The sequence below is a fragment of the Oncorhynchus mykiss genome, chromosome 15 (genome assembly GCF_013265735.2).
Source record: "Oncorhynchus mykiss isolate Arlee chromosome 15, USDA_OmykA_1.1, whole genome shotgun sequence".
In the NCBI taxonomy this organism is placed as follows: domain Eukaryota; kingdom Metazoa; phylum Chordata; class Actinopteri; order Salmoniformes; family Salmonidae; genus Oncorhynchus; species Oncorhynchus mykiss.
The window spans coordinates 40,037,374-40,054,752 of record NC_048579.1 but is presented as its reverse complement, the minus strand read 5'-3'; the positions used below and the strand labels follow the sequence as shown (position 1 = coordinate 40,054,752).

The following is a 17,379-nucleotide window of genomic DNA, read 5'->3' as shown; positions in this document are numbered from 1 at the left end:
AAAGATAATTTACCGTAAATATGGCATTAATCTCACCCTTCAGTTTTACCCTCCATGGTCAGGGTGAGATCGACCTTTATGAGACATCCAAAAATAGTGGTACATATTTTATTTTTGCCCTCATACCATTGCCTGCATGCCATGGACCTGACCTAATTTCAATGAGCCCAACCCCAACCCTCCAACACAAGTAGTCGTAGTGCTGGTGTCATTTTTCCCCAATGGAAGACTTCTCAGAGGCAGTTGGAGTGATTGGATATTTTTTTCCCTTAGTGGAGTAGTAGTATACCGATGAAATGCAAAATCACCAATTTACACAAAGAAAATTCAGGTGGGAACCCCACCTTCAGGTTGGGCCTCCTTCAGCACAGCAGCCAATCAGAGACAACCTCATAGACCTCATGACTCCTTAATAGTCTAATTTGAATGTATCTAAAAACTCTCCTCCAGTGTTGGTGGACTGTGGTGAGTTATGATGAGTTGAACTGTTATGAGTATGGAGATAAGACAATAGGATATAGGGCAGTGTGTGTAGATATTCCCAGCAGCGGATCCAGAGTCTACAATGAATCAGGGCAGTGTATAACAGATTCCCAGTAGTGCAAATTATCACACAGGAATGCTGAGGTTCATACAATGACACATTGTATGATTTGGATGGTCGAGAATGCAGTCTGTGCTTTTAGTAGAGCACTCTAAAATATAAATAGCTATAATAAGTGGAGGTCCCAATGAAATATGAAGGAATTCCTGGATGATGTCTGAAGGTATAACTGGGCGTGGAACTCAGGTTTTGATGGCAGCAGTAAGTATCATGAAAGCTGACATCAGGGTTTGACCCTTGACCTCTTTCGTTAGCCTTAGCTGTCCCCTCACTCAGGATCCTTCAAGAGTGACCATCACAAAGCTCACATTCAAATATTTTTCTGGGTCTTTTGTTCAAATGCTCATTACTGTAGCAAACTATTAAAAAAAAAAAAAAAAAAAAAGCCTCACACCAAATACTAAGACTTCCTTTTCAGAGTTTCATACTCTGTACACTGTTTCTTGCCGTAAAAAAAATTATATGAATCCTTGACTACTGTACAGTATCAGAACTCTACATATGTCTGTCTCACAGAAACTTCTGTACCAGCGTGACTGCTCTGTGAGTGCAGGAGAACAGTGGCTGCACTAACAGCTCAAGTGGATAACCATAATACTAAACTGTACCACGTGACCAGCCTACCTTTGGACAGGTAGCTAAACCCCCTACCCCTTTTGGGTTGGAGGAGGGGAGTCATGGCGGGGTAAAGGCAGGGGTTTGGCACGGGGAGGTTTGAGGGTCTCTTCTACAGACACTGCTTTCATAGGGGAATAGGCGTGTATCACAAATCTTGCTCTCTGATTTGATATTCCCAATGAGCATCATATCAAATCAGAGTAGGATTTGTGATACACGCCTATTCCCCTATGAAAGCAGTGTCTGTAGAAGAGACCCTCAAACTCCCCGTGCCAAACCCCTGCCTTTACCCCGCCATGACTCCCCTCCTCCAACCCAAAAGGAAAATTATCGTAATGATAGGAGGGAGGGGGGAAAGAGTCTTAGGCCTAGAGTCAATCAGATCAAGCTTTAACCGGCGATAGCAGACACCCCCATATCTGATGTTTTGGCAGTGTCGGAGGTGTAACTGTGTTGGAGCTGTCAAATCTGTAAGCAGCTGCTCTTGATCATTGTCATGAAGCCACACCCGAGTTCAGAATGAGAAAGTGTAGGATATAGAGAAAATATGACGCTCAAATTGAAAATCTTTAAACTAAATTATGAGGATTTCTATCAGCCTAATCTCACATTCCTGTGTTCGAACTTGTAAACAAGGCTGCATGGGATTTCTCTTAATGGCAATGTCTGCTTTAGGTATAATGCCAGGAGCCGCATGTCGATTTGACAGCTCTAGCGCAGTTCCATCTCCGACACCGCCAAGACGACCGCTATGCGTATGCCGACAAAAGTCGATCAGATTGAATAGAGCCCTAAATCAATTACAATACAATTCTTATTCATGATTATAACAACACAATGAAAGTGCTGTCGCATTCATTAAATCAAGATGTGTGAACTAGCATGGTTTAAAACTTATTTTAGAGCTTGACTTTGAAACATTGACATTGTCATGATAAGGAGGATGAGCTTCCTGGTGCCACACTCGCATCAGGCTTTTGCATAAAATGTCAATTCAACGTCCTGATTTTAAAATATATTTATTTTTTATATTTTGTTGTGTTCTCATTTATCGTCGTTGTTGTTGTCGTTGAACAAGGTGTAAGAAATCAATGGAGCGATGTGCAGGCTATGAGCCACCGTCCTGCCCTGTGGAGTCCTGGCCCGCCACTTTTTCTCCTCCGTTTAGGAGAGCGGGAGCCTCAGTTCCCGAGTCTTTCCGTGAGCGGCCCTTCTCCTCGATGTCATGCAGCGATGGCTCTTTGTACATGCAAACTGCAGAAGGGGCGGGGGGAGCGGGTCAAGAGAGAGCAAAAGAGAGAGATAGAGAGGGAGGTAGAGAGTGAAGAGGAGTGAGAGAGAGAAGGGATATTTATACAGTATAGTAAAGAGATATAGGTGAGAGCAGGAGGACAGAGAAAGGAGGGGAGAGAGACAATATGAGAGAGAAAGAGAGAGAGCGTGAGAGAGAGAGAAAGAGAGAGGAGAGATAGGTATACAGTATAGTAAAGATATATAGGTGAGAGCAGGATGGGAGAGAGCGCGAGAGAGAAAGAGAGAGAGAAGGGATATACAGTATAGTAAAGAGATATAGGTGAGGGAGAGGGAGAGCGAGAGGAGATAAAGGACAGGGAGAGACAAAAATCAGAGGAGATTAATTGAGAGATTCAGCATTAGTTTATAGTAATTTTAGATAAATTAGTTTAAAAACAACATTAGAACCTACATTTGCTCCCCAGTGGGGTTGGGGTCAATTTGAATTGAAGTCAGTCAACTCAAGAAATAAACTGAAATTCTAATTCGATCATTGAAAAAAATGGTGTACATTTTCTATGACTTCTCAATAAACTGAAAAGGAGAAGCTATTTATTTCAAAAGTTAATTTTTTTTAAAATTTTAAATTCAGAACACTTCCTGAATTGTGTGACTGTTAAATAAACCTTGACTTGACTAATGGCAGGTGTTGCATTTGAATCCAGCCCTGAGTGTGGCTGGCTGGCAGTCAGACTGTGTTTCGATCTCACCTTCGATGGGTCTGGGCACAAAGTGTGAAGATGGCTTTGTCTTCTTCACCCGGTTGCCCTTCATGACCACGCCATCCTTGTTGAGGCCCATGTACCAGGCCCTGCCAGATTCGTGCTGCCGGTACAGTGTTGATGAGTAGATGACGTAGTAGTTCTCAAACACAGACTCCTTGAATTTCGCCTCTACTGTGAACAAGTCCTGAGAAGCAAAGAGTGAAAGACTTGAGATCAGGTATTACAGTGCTCAAAGCGCTATCCCACCGATTTAAAATACGCTGAACATCAATGGAATTTTTGGTTGAAAATGCAAAAAGTTGTCAACGTACACAAATTTGAACTGCATTTCAACCACCAATCAATGATAAGATTTCAAGTAGAATTCACATGTTGACAACTCAAATAATTATCCACCAAAAATGGACATTAATAGGCCTCCACTGCATCACAGTGGGTGGGTTTGAGCCCAGGCTCTGTTGCAGCCGGCCGCGACCGGGAGATCCATGGGGCGACGCACAATTGGCCTAGCGTCGTCCGGGTTAGGGAAGGCTTGTCCGGTAGGGATATCCTTGTCTTATCGCGCACTAGCGACTCCTGTGGCGGGCCGGGCGCAGTGCATACTGACCAGGTCGCTAGGTGTGGCTGGTGCGGCTGGCTTCCGGGTTGGATGGGTGCTGTGTTAAGAAGCAGTGCGGCTTGGTTGGGTTGTGTTTCGGAGGACGCATGGCTCTTGACCTTTGTCTCTCCCGAGCCCGTACGGGAGTTGTAGCGATGAGACAAGACAGTAACTACTAACAATTGGATACCACGAAATTGGGGTAAAAAATAATAAAAGAAACAAAAGAAAAAAGAAATTGACATTAATTTTAAGTTATGTCAGGTTTTTGCCTGAAGGGGTGTTACCAGTGTTGATGGAAGAAATTAGGAGGATTTCTACCTACATCCCTGTCCACTGGGTATTACAGGTTGGATATGTATAAAATCCAGTAAATTGGTGGAGTTTGAGCAGAATAATCCAAGTCGACCTCAAAAAGATCCTCCGTCTCACGACACCTACAGAGAGTAACATTTGGTCTAGATTTTTCCTTTTCGCCAGGCTTTGGAATTGGATGACTGTGCCATTGTGTACCCTCGAGCTGTGAACAGGTGGACATTATGGAGAATACGATTAATCACAGCACAAAACACATCAAGTACTGTGTACACACACACACCTGACACATACTGTAGACATGGATGAAAAGACAGCCATCGCCGTTTCCAGAAATTCAATTTGACAACATTATCTCTACCCTCACCCCTCCATTATTTCAGCCAATGGTAATGTTTCCATGAGCTCTGAGGGATGCTTTTGTGAGGAAGACAGCATGGAGGACAGTGGGAGAAGAAAGGGGGGGAGCAAAGGGAAATTGAGGGATAGAAAAGAAAAAGAAGAGAATATAGTAGGCTACACATTATGAAATAGACAGTGAACTTCAGTCAAAGGTCATGGCTTTTAATATCACCGTCTAACCTCCCAACCCAAATCACTCTATTCAGATATAAGATCACATCATTTGAATAAAAACGTACATTGTCTACAGTGGCGGTCGGTGCCGTTTAAGATGGAGGAGGACAACATTTTTTTTATGAGAATGGCCTTATTTCTATTACAGCATATTGGAGGTTTCTACAACCTAGCCTACAAATTAAAGTTTACAATGTACAGTGCATTCAGAAAGTATTCAGGCCCTTTTTCCACATTTTGTTACGTTACAGCCTTATTCTAAAATTGACTAAAAATAGTTTTGTTCTCATCAATCAACACACAAAAAAAGTATTTAGTCATCCACCAATTGTGCAAGTTCTCCCACTTAAAAAGATGAGAGAGGCCTGTAATTTTCATCATAGGTACACTTCAACTAAAACAGACAAAATGAGAAAAAAAATCCAGAGAATCACATTGTAGGATTTTTAATGAATGTATTTGCAAATTATGGTGGAAAATAAGTATTTGGTCAATGACAAAAGTTTCTCAATGCTTTGTTATATACCCTTCGTTGGCAATGACAGAGGTCAAACGTTTTCTGTAAGTCTTCACAAGGTTTTCACACACTGTTGCTGATATTTTGGCCCATTCCTCCATGCAGATCTCCTCTAGAGCAGTGATGTTTTGGGGCTGTTGCTGGGCAACACAGACTTTCAACTCCCTCCAAAGATTTTCTATGGGGTTGAGATCTGGAGACTGGCTAGGCCACTTCAGGACATTGAAATGCTTCTTACGAAGCCACTCCTTCGTTGCCCGGGTGGTGTGTTTGGGATCATTGTCATGCTGAAAGACCTAGCCACGTTTCATCTTCAATGCCCTTGCTGATGGAAGGAGGTTTTCACTCAAAATCTCACGATACATGGCCCCATTCATTTTTTCCTTTACACGGATCAGTCGTCCTGGTCCCTTTGCAGAAAAACAGCCCCAAAGCATGATGTTTCCACCCCTATGCTTCACAGTAGGTATGGTGTTCTTTGGATGCAACTCAGCATTCTTTGTCCTCCAAACACGACGAGTTGAGTTTTTACCAAAAAGTTATATTTTGGTTTCATCTGACCATATGACATTCTCCCAATCTTCTTCTGGATCATCCAAATGCTCACTAGCAAACTTCAGACGGGCCTGGACATGTACTGGCTTAAGCAGGGGGACACGTCTGGCACTGCAGGATTTGAGTCCCTGGCGGCGTAGTGTGTTACTGATGGTAGGCTTTGTTACTTTGGTCCCAGCTCTCTGCAGGTCATTCACTAGTTCCCCACGTGTGGTTATGGGATTTTTGCTCACCGTTCTTGTGATCAATTTGACCCCACGGGGTTAGATCTTGCGTGGAGCCCCAGATCGAGGGAGATTATCAGTGGTCTTGTATGTCTTCCATTTCCTAATATTTGCTCCCACAGTTGATTTCTTCAAACCAAGCTGCTTACCTATTGCAGACCTATTGCAGTCTTCCCAGCCTGGTGCAGGTCTACAATTTTGTTTCTGGTGTCCTTTGACAGCTCTTTGGTCTTGGCCATAGTGGAGATTGGAGTGTGACTGTTTGATGTTGTGGACAGGTGTCTTTTATACTGATAACAAGTTCAAACAGGTGCCATTAATACAGGTAACGAGTGGAGGACAGAGGAGCCTCTTAAAGAAGAAGTTACAGGTCTCTAAGAGCCAGAAAATCTTGCTTGTTTGTAGGTGACCAAATACTTATTTTCCACCATAATTTGCAAATAAATTCATTTAAAAAAAAAATCCCCTCATTTTGTATGTCATGTACATATGGTGAAAATTACAGGCCTCTAATCTTTTTAAGTGGGAGAACTTGCACAATTGGTGGCTGACTAAATACTTTTTTGCCCCACTGTATATCACATTTACATAAGCACTCAGACCCTTTACTCAGTACTTTGTTGAAGCACCTTTGGCAGCGATTACAGCCTCGAGTCTTCTTGGGTATGACGCTACAAGCTTGGCACATCTGTATTTGGCGAGTTTCTCACAATCTTCTCTGCAGATCCTCTCAAGCTCTGTCAGGTTGGATGGGACATGTCACTGCACGGCTATTTTCAGGTCTCTCCAGAGATGTTCAAGTCTGGGTTCAAGTCAAGGACATCCAGAGACTTGTCCCGAAGCCACTCCTGCGTTGTCTTGTCTGTGTGGTTAGGGACGTTGTCCTGTTGGAAGGTGAACAGTCGCCCCAGTCTGAGATCCTGAGTGCTCTGGAGCCGGTTGTCAGCAATGATCTCTCTGTACTTTGCTCCGTTCATCTTTCCCTTGATCCTGACTAGTCTTCCAATCCCTGCTGCTGAAAAATATCCCCACAGCATGATGCTGCCACCACCAGGCTTCCCCGTAGGGATGGTGCCAGGTTTCCTCCAGACGTGACGCTTGGCATTCAGGCCAAAGAATTCAATCTTGGTTTCATCAGACCAGAGAATCTTGTTTCTCATGGTCTTAGAGTCCTTTAGGGACATTTTGGCAAACTCCAAGTGGGCTGTCATGTGCCTTTTACTGAGGAGTGGCTTCTGTCTGGCCACTCTACCATAAAGGCCTGATTGGTGGAGTAAGGTGGAAAATTACAAACTCTATTAAATACATACGCTGTATATATTAAACCTTAAACCTGTACATTTCCACTGTCTGTTTCTGTCATGTAAGAAGAAGCTAGGGTTCTTCCAGTCTTGTCTTTGTGTAACTTAGTCACACGGTCAAAGACAAAGGGCCGTCTGAGAGTGACCACAAATTTTTTGGTCCATCCTGTACTTTTTGTATCTTTCAAGGGCACAGCTGTGTGGAGATATAAAGAGAACAGTGGTTAGTTTGAGCAGCAGCAGCTAGATAGTAAGAAAACTGCCGTTATCACTTGTTTGTACGCTATGTTCCCACCAGGCTCTCACACATCTGCTAGACTGACTCATAGACAAAGGTTATAAAAGACGCAAACACAGTTCCTTTTCATAGCAGCCACGTCCAAAAAGCATGAACATTTGCTCGTTGTATAATTCCTTCTAGAATCTACGCGCTCTCCTCCTCTCACCTTTTCAGTGCACAATACAACAGCTGTCTGTGACCCGGCGAAAAAACCTTTCCAAGCCATATCTAACCACAACACACAGCCTACATCATTGTCATCATATTAGCTATCGTTATAGTCAACTAGAACTAAGGCGTTCATAAACACGCTACAATCATGCAGTACAGTGTGTAGCAAGCAGTTTAGCCGTTACCCCGGCGGGCCCCGATGCCAATAAATGAATAATAACAAAAGCTTACCTTGACTTGGAAGTTCCAGTGTTGGATAGCCATAGTCAGCTAGCTAACATAGCATCCCTCTCTGTTTGAGCCGGGTGTTTGAGTAGGCTAAACTTGCTAGATGCAATTTCTAGCTAGGTAAGTGAAAGCGAAAAAAATACAAAAAATAGCTAGCCTTCTCTCTCTCTTGCTTCTCCTTCATTTTTGAAGAAATTAAGTTGTTCAAAACTGTTCAACTATTGTATTTTTCTCTCTGAGTCAACTACTCACCACATTTTATGCACTGCAGTGCTAGCTAGCTTTAGCTTATGCTATCAGTACTAGATTCCTACTATGATCCTTTGATTGGGTTGACAACATGTCAGTTCATACTGCAAGAGCTCTGATAGGTTGGAGGAAGTCCTCTGGAAGTTGTCATACTTACTATGTAAGTCTACAGAAGGGGATGAGAACCATGAGCCTCCTAGGTTTTGTAATGAAGTCAATTTACACAGAGGAGGACGGAAACTAGCTGTCCTCCGGCTACACCATGGTGCTACCCCAGTGAGTGCTGTTGAGGCTATTGTAGACCTTCATTGCAAACAGTGTGTTTTAATCAATTATTTGGTGACGTGAATATATTGAGTATAGTTTTATCTAAAAGGATAACTTTTTTATTGTGTCAATCAATCCGGGAAATGTCAAGAACTTTGAAAGTTTCTTCAAGTGCAGTCGCAAAAACCATCAAGCGGGATGATGAACCTGGCTCTCATGAGGACCACCACAGGAAACAAAGACCCAGAGTTACCTCTGCTGCAGAGGATAAGTTCATTAGAGTTAACTGCACCTCAGATTGCAGCCCAAATAAATGCTTCACAGAGTTCAAGTAACAGACATCTCAACATCAACTGTTCAAAGGAGACTGCGTGAATCAGCCTTCATGGTTGAATTGCTGCAAAGAAACCACTACTAAAGGAGCCCAAATTTGAGATTTTTGGTGCAAACAGCTGTGTCTTTGTGAGAGGCAGAGCAGGTGAATGGATGATCTCTGCATGTGTTGTTCCCACCGTAAAGCATGGAGGAGCAGGTTTGATGGTGTGGGGGTGCTTTGCTGGTGACAATGTCAGTGATTTATTTAGAATTAAAGGCACACTTAACCAGCATGGCTACCACATACCACAGCATTCTGCAGCAATACGCAATCCCATCTGCTTTGCGCTTAGTGGGACTATCATTTGTTTTTCAACAAGACAATGACCCAAAACACACCTCCAGGCTGTCTACGGGCTATTTGACCAAAAAGGAACGTGATGGAGTGCTGAATGAGATGACCTGGCCTCCACAATCACCCAACCGCAACCCAATTGATATGGTTTGGGATGAGTTGGACTGCAGAGAGAAGGAAAAGCAGCCAACAAGTGCTCAGCATATGTGGAAACTCTTTCAAGACCGTTGGAAAAGTATTCTTCATGAAGCTGGTTGAGAGAATGCCAAGCTGTCAAGGCAAAAAGTGGCTACTTTGAAGAATCTAAAATATATTTTGATTTGTTTAACACATTTCTGGTTACTACATGATTCCGTATGTGTTATTTCATAGTTTTGATGTCTTCACTATTATTCTACAATGTAGAAAATATTTTAAAAAAATAAAGAAAAACCCTTGAATGAGTAGGTGTGTGCAATCTTTTGACTTGTACTGTATATCCAATCATTTCTCTATCTCCTACAATGAAAGCAGTTCTTCCGCTTTAAGGTTTAATAACCCAGATTTCCCGCCTTAGGCTGCTTCCACTGGATGATAACATTTAAATAACAGTTATTTTGAGTTATACCTGCAGGTTGTGTTACTAAGCTCACTTTATACCGGAGAAGAACACTGACTAAGCAATAAGGCTTAGTTCCAGGCAGCGCAGGGCAAGCTGATGACAGCTATTGAAGCAGGAAGATAAAAGGCCAATATGCTGTAATAACCCAGTCCACCTCAAAACTGGAGGCCACTCACTTTATTGTGCTGTGATACCCATATCCTATCAAGATTATCCATGACATATCTTCTTTCTACCCGTCATGGTCTCCATCAATCGATTTCTAAAATGGAGGAGGGAATCGCAGCCGGAGCCTCCTTATTACACTCCCATCACCACCAATCATCACTAACTACAGCAACAAATGTCTAATCCTCCTGATAACACCACTGTCACACTTATGACATTACATAACGCAAACGTAGCTGTAGAAGACTGTAGCTACAAAGGTTATTTATTTCCTCGGCCACAGATCTTGATCAAGTAAAATGACAAAAAAGCGAACACACGTCAGTTTAACAAGCAAAACAGCAATCAACGCAATCACACCCCACGATTACACTTTTTCCTTTTGGTTCCTGGGTCGTTCAACTGAAAGAGTGCCTTTTGCATCCCTCTGATATTTTAAGTTTACATTGTGCACCAATATTACAAGCATTTGACATGTATCTTCATGCACCCTCTCTTGACTCCCAACTGTACCCAAGATCTCACCATCATTGCAAAGCCTTAGTTCATTTTGTTGCTTTGACAAAAGCGTGAACTGAACTCTCGTTTTAAACTATTAATTTAAAAATATTTTTTACAAAAGAAACATTGAACATCCAATAGTGTAAAAGCAGGTGGGCTGCTTCTACTCTTTTAGGACTTTTTCTGGTGTTTCGTGCTGGAAAACTGAGCAGGTCGAGCATAACACATCAACACTGTTTCTCATAGATAAACACAGGTGTGCATTGATTGTCATGAATCTTGCCCTGGAGGCAGCTCTGCAGAGTGGTCACTAGCTGGCACATTCATAGTCATAAAATCTGATTTTAAATCTAACTCTCACTCTAATGCATAACCCTAAACTAAGACCAAAAAAGCACATTTTTGTTTTCATATATTTTTACAATGTAGACAATGTTGACAATGTTGACATTGCAGCTAGCCCATCTAGCGGAAATCAAAGTTCTGCCTCCAGGGTAAGATTCATGACAATAAATGTCAACTTGCTCAATAGACAGGCTAGAAATGTTATAACAATTTCCTTGTTTGTTGTTCTTGCCACTCCTTGTTGCACACAACCACCTCCCAAAAAGGTTAAATTTACATTTTTTTTATTGTTGAACACAAAAGACTGTAAAAACACCAGCAAATCAGCTACAAGTGATTACAATTTTGGAAATTTGTTCCAAAGTATTCCCACGCATAATAAAGATGTTGTATATGTGACCATATACAAATGTAAACAAGGTTTGAAATGAGTGTTTTAGTCTATTATATCTGCTTGGGCTTTTTGTGGCCAATCTTTTTGTGACAAAATGTATTTGTAATTATGCTTCAGAACCCTGACCATCCGATCAAGAAAAAATCATCCACGGCTGAATCTGGCGTAGTGCACTACTGGGTGTAGGCCCATTTGTGAGGTGGGGAGATGAGGGGGGCTGTGGAAAGTTTTGACTGACATTTTAAATCGATTGTTTGTGCTATTACTGCTATAAACAATATCCAAGATAGTCAAGTAAGTTTTGACATTAATTCATTTGAAAAATGTACAGCAGAATTTATTATATTCACATCATGGGCAAAGCATAAAAACACGTTTGACTTTGATCTGAGAAAACACTGGCGATGCAGTAGACCCATGATAGTGGCTTGTTCGTAAAACAATGGTTGCTTGTTGACACTGAAAGAAACCCCCCTTCTCTGCATATAGAAAATCAAGAAACACATTTTTTTTTACCTTTATAGCCAGAGGCATCAATAATGAATTAGGGATGGACCCACAGCACAGTGGCATACAAAGCCAGTGGCCCCACTCTCGTCTTCTCTAAGAGCCACACAGATATACATGCACAACTGCTAAGAGGCCTGTTGTAGAGAGACTGTGCTTTAAGTTGGGATGTCAAACAAACTAATGGCTCCAACCTCTGCAATTCCACTCTTTAGGGAGTTGTCCTTCCCCTTTGAAATCTAATGTTGATCTTGGCCAGAATAACAATACCCAAGAAATACAGTATAGTGCTCCAAAATAAGGGGGTAATGGTATTTTCCATACCTCTAGGACACATCTGTTTAGTAGGTGTGTTATGCAGTGTCAGAACAGAAATGACAAGATTATGTTATAATACTGTTATTGCATCAAATGGTTGTTTTATACAACAGAATAGAGGGTTTTTATAACTCTATTGTGTCTGTGTGAACTGAAAGTGGGCCTCTGGGAGATTTAACACTGACAATGGATTTACGACGGATTGGTGATAAAGACCGCATTCCATAGCATGATTAGTGTCTGTGTGCCTGACTGGAAGGTACCATTGGAGAGATGGCTCGGGGCCAGACCCTGGTCTCTACAAAATGAGAAGTCTTTACAGCAGATACTGTTTTTTTTTTTTTTTTTGGGGGGGGGGGGGGTGGATGAGCTTAATATTGCGGAAAGAATATTGGTTCCAGCAATGTAATTGTCTGCATCATTTCCAATCCCCCATCACGCATGCATACACATACACATACCTATATAGACATACATACTTTTTTGAAGAATATACCTTTATTATTATTCCCCGCAAACCCTACCACCGATCCCCCAATTGGAGTAAACTAATAAAAACTTCGGCTTTTACCTTCAATGTATACATCTTATACACATTTTACAAACACAGTCTATTTTACAATTGTTATTTTTTGTTTGCTTTTAGTCCTTCCTCTATTTCTGATGTCCATCCAGTTCTATTTCTAACTGTGCTATTTCACAAAAGTTCTGAACCTATATTTGTTTTACAGACGCCATATGTTTTAAATGTTTTATTTTTGCTAACTTTCTGTTAAATTTTATTGGAGTGAGATCATTTTTCTTTTGGGATTTGTAAACCGAGTATGTCCAAATCTCCGCCAGACCATTTTATTGGTAAACTACATGGTAATGTAAAGTTTGCATTTTTTAGTGATCCAATACGAAATATTGTACACTTATCATAATTTTGTTTTAATCCAGAGTGAATAGCAAAAGTATCTAGATTCTCTATGAGGCCATGGAGAGACTAATTGTGGTTTTAAAAGAAAATATTAATCAGCGCACAATGACACCTTACTTTTTAAGCCCCGGATTTCTAATCCCTTAATATTATTGTTTGATCTAATCTTAACAGCTAACATTTCGATGGCAATAATAAATAGATATGCTGATAGTGGACAACCTTGTTTTACTCCTCTAGAGAGTTTAAAACTTTGAGATGTAGCCATTAGTTACTATTTTACACCTAGTTCGTCGTATAGAGGAGACCAAGGCGCAGCGTGATATGAATACATTCTTATTTTAATAAAGAAAGAACGCTAAACAAAACGACCGTGAAGCTACATAGACCGAGTGCTGACATGCTGACACATAGACAATAACCCACAAAACCAAAATGGGAACCTAAATTAGATCCCCTATCAGAGACAACGATAAACAGCTGCCTCTGATTGGGAACCAATTCAGGCCACCATAGACCTACATTTACCTAGACATACAAAACCCCATAGATATACAAAAACCCTATACAAGATCCAAAACACACATACCCACCCTCGTCACACCCTGACCTGACCAAAATAATACAGAAAACATAGATAACTAAGGTCAGGGCGTGACACCTAGGGTTACTGTACATAAATTTAACCCATTTTAAAACAGATTCCCCAAAATTGAAATATTCTAGGCATTCATATATAAACTCCATTTTGCTAGGATTTTTGCATCACAACACTGAAGTGTAAGAGGTCTCCAATTTTTTAAATGGACTGGATCTTTATATATACCACTTGGGTCCTTTTTCAGTAAAAATGATATCAGACCTTGTTGCGTGTCTGATAATCTACCATTTATATAGGAGTGGGTAAAACATGCTAATAACGGTCCTTTGAGTATTTCAAAAAAGGTTTTGTATACTTCCACTGGTATGCCATCCAGCCCTGGAGTTTTCCCATCCTTAAATGCCCCAATTGCATCAAGCAATGCCCACTCTGTAATTTGGCCTTCACATGAGTCTTTCTGTTCAGGTGTTAATTTTACAATATTATTAGGAAAAACATCCATACAATTAGTTTCAGTTAGTGGAGATGGAGGAACCTGAAACGAAAACATATTCTTAAAGTACTTTACTTCCTCTTTCAAAATATATTTTGGTGAATCATGCGTGACTCCATCATTTGTAACAAATATTAAAATATTTTTTTTGGTAGCATTTCTATATTGAAGATTGAAAAAGAATTTGGTGCATTTTTCCCCATATTCCATCCAGTTCACTTTATTTTTTATAATCTATTACACTGGATCTTTGAATAAGTTCCTCCATTTCTTTTTGATTTTCCTCTAACTTATTCTGTGCCTCTATGGTACCGTTTTTATTGCTATCTAACTGTACTGTTAGTCCTTCAATTTCCTTTGTTAATATGGACTCTTTTGATCTAAATTGCTTTTGTTTTATAGATGAGTACTGAATTGCATGGCCTCTAAAGGCACATTTAAAAGTGTCCCATACAATAAGGGGATCTGCTGTACAGTTATCAATTATTATGTCCTAGATCTAAACAATTTATCATCTAGTAGACTTTGATTAAATCTACATTATCCTCGCCCACGTGGAAATTCTGTAAGAGTAATATATATGCCAATTATGTGATGATCCGACCGCATTCTGTCCCCTATCAACACATTTTTAACTTTTGTTGCCAGAGAGAATGGTATAAGAAAGTAGTCAAGACGACTAGCTTGATTAAGCCTCCGCCATGTATATCTCACTAGGTCAGGGTATTTAAGTCTCCACATATCTACTAATTCCAATATATCCATGACATTCATGATTTCCTTAAGAGCCTGAGGGTGATAGTTTGTAGTGTGATTTCCTTTCCGGTCCATAGAGGTATTTAAGACCATATTAAAATCTCCCACCATAATAATAGAGTCTAGTGTTGCTTGTAGAGTTGATAAATTCGTATAAATATTTTCAAAGAAGCTTGGATCATCATTATTCGGACCGTATAGGTTAATAAACCATATCTGTTTATTGTCCAATAACATATTTAAAATAATCCATCTACCTTGATAATTTGTTTGGACAATTTGCACATTTGGATCAAAATGACTGTTAATTAAAACCATCACCCCTTTTGAATTTCTTTGCCCATGGGAGAAATATATTTTGCCCCCCCAGGACTTTTTCCACAAAACTTCATCTAAAATTGTTGAATGGGTTTCCTGTAAACAATATACATTATATTCCTTCTCTTTTAGCCAGGTAAATACTGATAGTCTTTTCTTATTATCTGCTAGGCCATTACAATTGTAACTGGCTATACTTATTTCACCACTTACCATAATGAGACAACTTTCAATTCTATTTATCAAAATATATGTTTGTAAACGTACCATTAAAAAGTAACATGATGATTGAGTGTCTATATAGCTGTACCATGATATTTGCATTGCTACTAAGTAAACCTCCAATTGGTCCCTACCATTCTACCCGCTAAAAGCCCTCCTCATCCCGAGCTGGGCCGTCATCCCAATTCCCGGCAGACCACCTCCGACACCCCGCATCCCATAGCCCTGAACAGACTGGGATCCATCCTTCGAAAAGAGCACACAGTGCCATTTACCGAATTGAAGTATATCAACTGCCAAATGCATTTCCATCACCCTCACTTCGATTTGTATTATATATAGCTGTGGATCATCCTTTATTGTCCCTAACATCTTTTACTCCTTTGCAACAGTTGTGGGATACACACATACACCCACACACACTCAACCCACACACACTCAACTCTTTCCCCCCACACAACCATAAACTCACATTCAACAGTTGCACCATCCCAGAGCCCATCTCAAGAAAGGTACTGATTTATAAATGCACTTACTGTTGCAGCTGCATGAGAAGGCCTGCAAGACCACGCAAAAAAAAAATGGGCAGAAATTGAGAGATTTTATTAACCATTGTCACATCCTAGATGGAGGTCAAATGTACACCTTTTCCCTGAAACACCCACAATACGGTCACCCGTATTGACCATATTCCCAAGCATCTCCATGCAGTCAGACTTTTGATTTTGTGCCACCAGGGTCACAATAATATACCCCCTCTCTGAATGTCCGAGTGTGACCCCCTCCCCATGGGTTACTGCAGCTTGTGTTTCCAGCACTGCCACTGCCTGGGTGGGGGCACCCCACCTGAATCCCCACCAGGGGATTCATAACTTCGTTCAGTCCGCCATTACCTGTCTGCCATTACCTGTCCGCCATAGAGGAATTTTTGATGCTGTTTGCTGTTAATTATTAGTATCTTTCATACAAATCTTAAACTTGTGACCCATTCCATGCATCTGTTGTTTGTCATGAACATCCAGGAGGATGGACTTTGCTATAAAATGCTGTGGCTCAAATCCGCTCGTTGGGCTTCTCAACGGTTCACCTACTGGTGGGTCGATAAGCTTCATTATTGCAATAAATAATAAATGTTATTAATACGTTTTGAATAAAGCAATTGACCTGGTCTCTCCTCATTATTGATTAGGATTTCTACGACAGGAATGAGTGTATTATGGTCAGAGGGCATTAATGAAATCGCAATTTAGAGAGCTGTTGCTATGTGTGTGTGTGTGTGTGTGTGTGTGTGTGTGTGTGTGTGTGTGTGTGTGTGTGTGTGTGTGTGTGCGCTGTACGATATCTCATGGTCTCCAGAGAACGACCCAAAAACAAACTGGGAAAATATGGGCCCGTATTTATCAAACATTTCAGAATAGGAGTGCTGATCTAGGATCAGATTCTCCCTGTCCATAATAATCTGATTCATTAACATCTAAAAACAAAACTGATCATAGATCAGCACACTTAATCTGAGACACTTGATGAAAACGGCCCTGAAGAAAGGATTATATACCACCAGACTGAAGGAAGAAAAGGTAACATAGGTGAAGTAAAAGGGAACATGAGAAGAGGAGGGAGGGAAAGGAGGAAGAGGAAGGAACAGATAGAATGTATGGATGGAAAGGAGGATGATAACAGGGATAGAAAGAGGATAGGACTTCACTGAGGCAGACACTAAATAGCCATTATCCATAAATAACCCAAAAGAGACAAGAGACTGAATCCCAAATGGCACCCTATTCTCTATGTAGTGCACAAATTTTGACCAGAGCCCAATGGGCCATGCTCAAAAGTACTGCACTATGTAGGGAATAGGGTGCCATTTGGAACACAAACAAACAGTGTTCAAATGCAGACCTACAGTGAATCTACACTGATTTGGTCCACAGTACTAAGTCAGTAATATCCAGTACAACAAAAATACCTGTTAATAAAGTTTTTCTAAACTGTAGAACAAGTTTTAATATATCTAGAATATAATTAATCACACACACAAACAA

The 17,379-nt window shown here is 40.8% G+C and overlaps 1 protein-coding gene across 5 annotated transcripts in view; it reads right to left on the bottom strand.

Annotated features, from left to right (window-relative positions):
* Positions 1 to 1,676: 1,676 nt before the first annotated feature.
* The window catches only part of LOC110490053 (fibroblast growth factor 12), a 116,191-nt gene continuing 100,488 nt past the window's right edge, over positions 1,677 to 17,379 (bottom strand). For all 5 annotated transcript variants that reach the window (XM_021563178.2, XM_021563177.2, XM_021563175.2 and 2 more), the window contains 2 exons: positions 3,226 to 3,424; positions 1,677 to 2,476 (listed from right to left, as the gene is read on the bottom strand). In XM_021563178.2, coding sequence (XP_021418853.1) covers positions 2,331 to 2,476; positions 3,226 to 3,424 — 345 coding nt within the window. In that variant the 3' untranslated portion in view covers positions 1,677 to 2,330. The remainder of the gene's footprint in view (positions 2,477 to 3,225; positions 3,425 to 17,379) is intronic.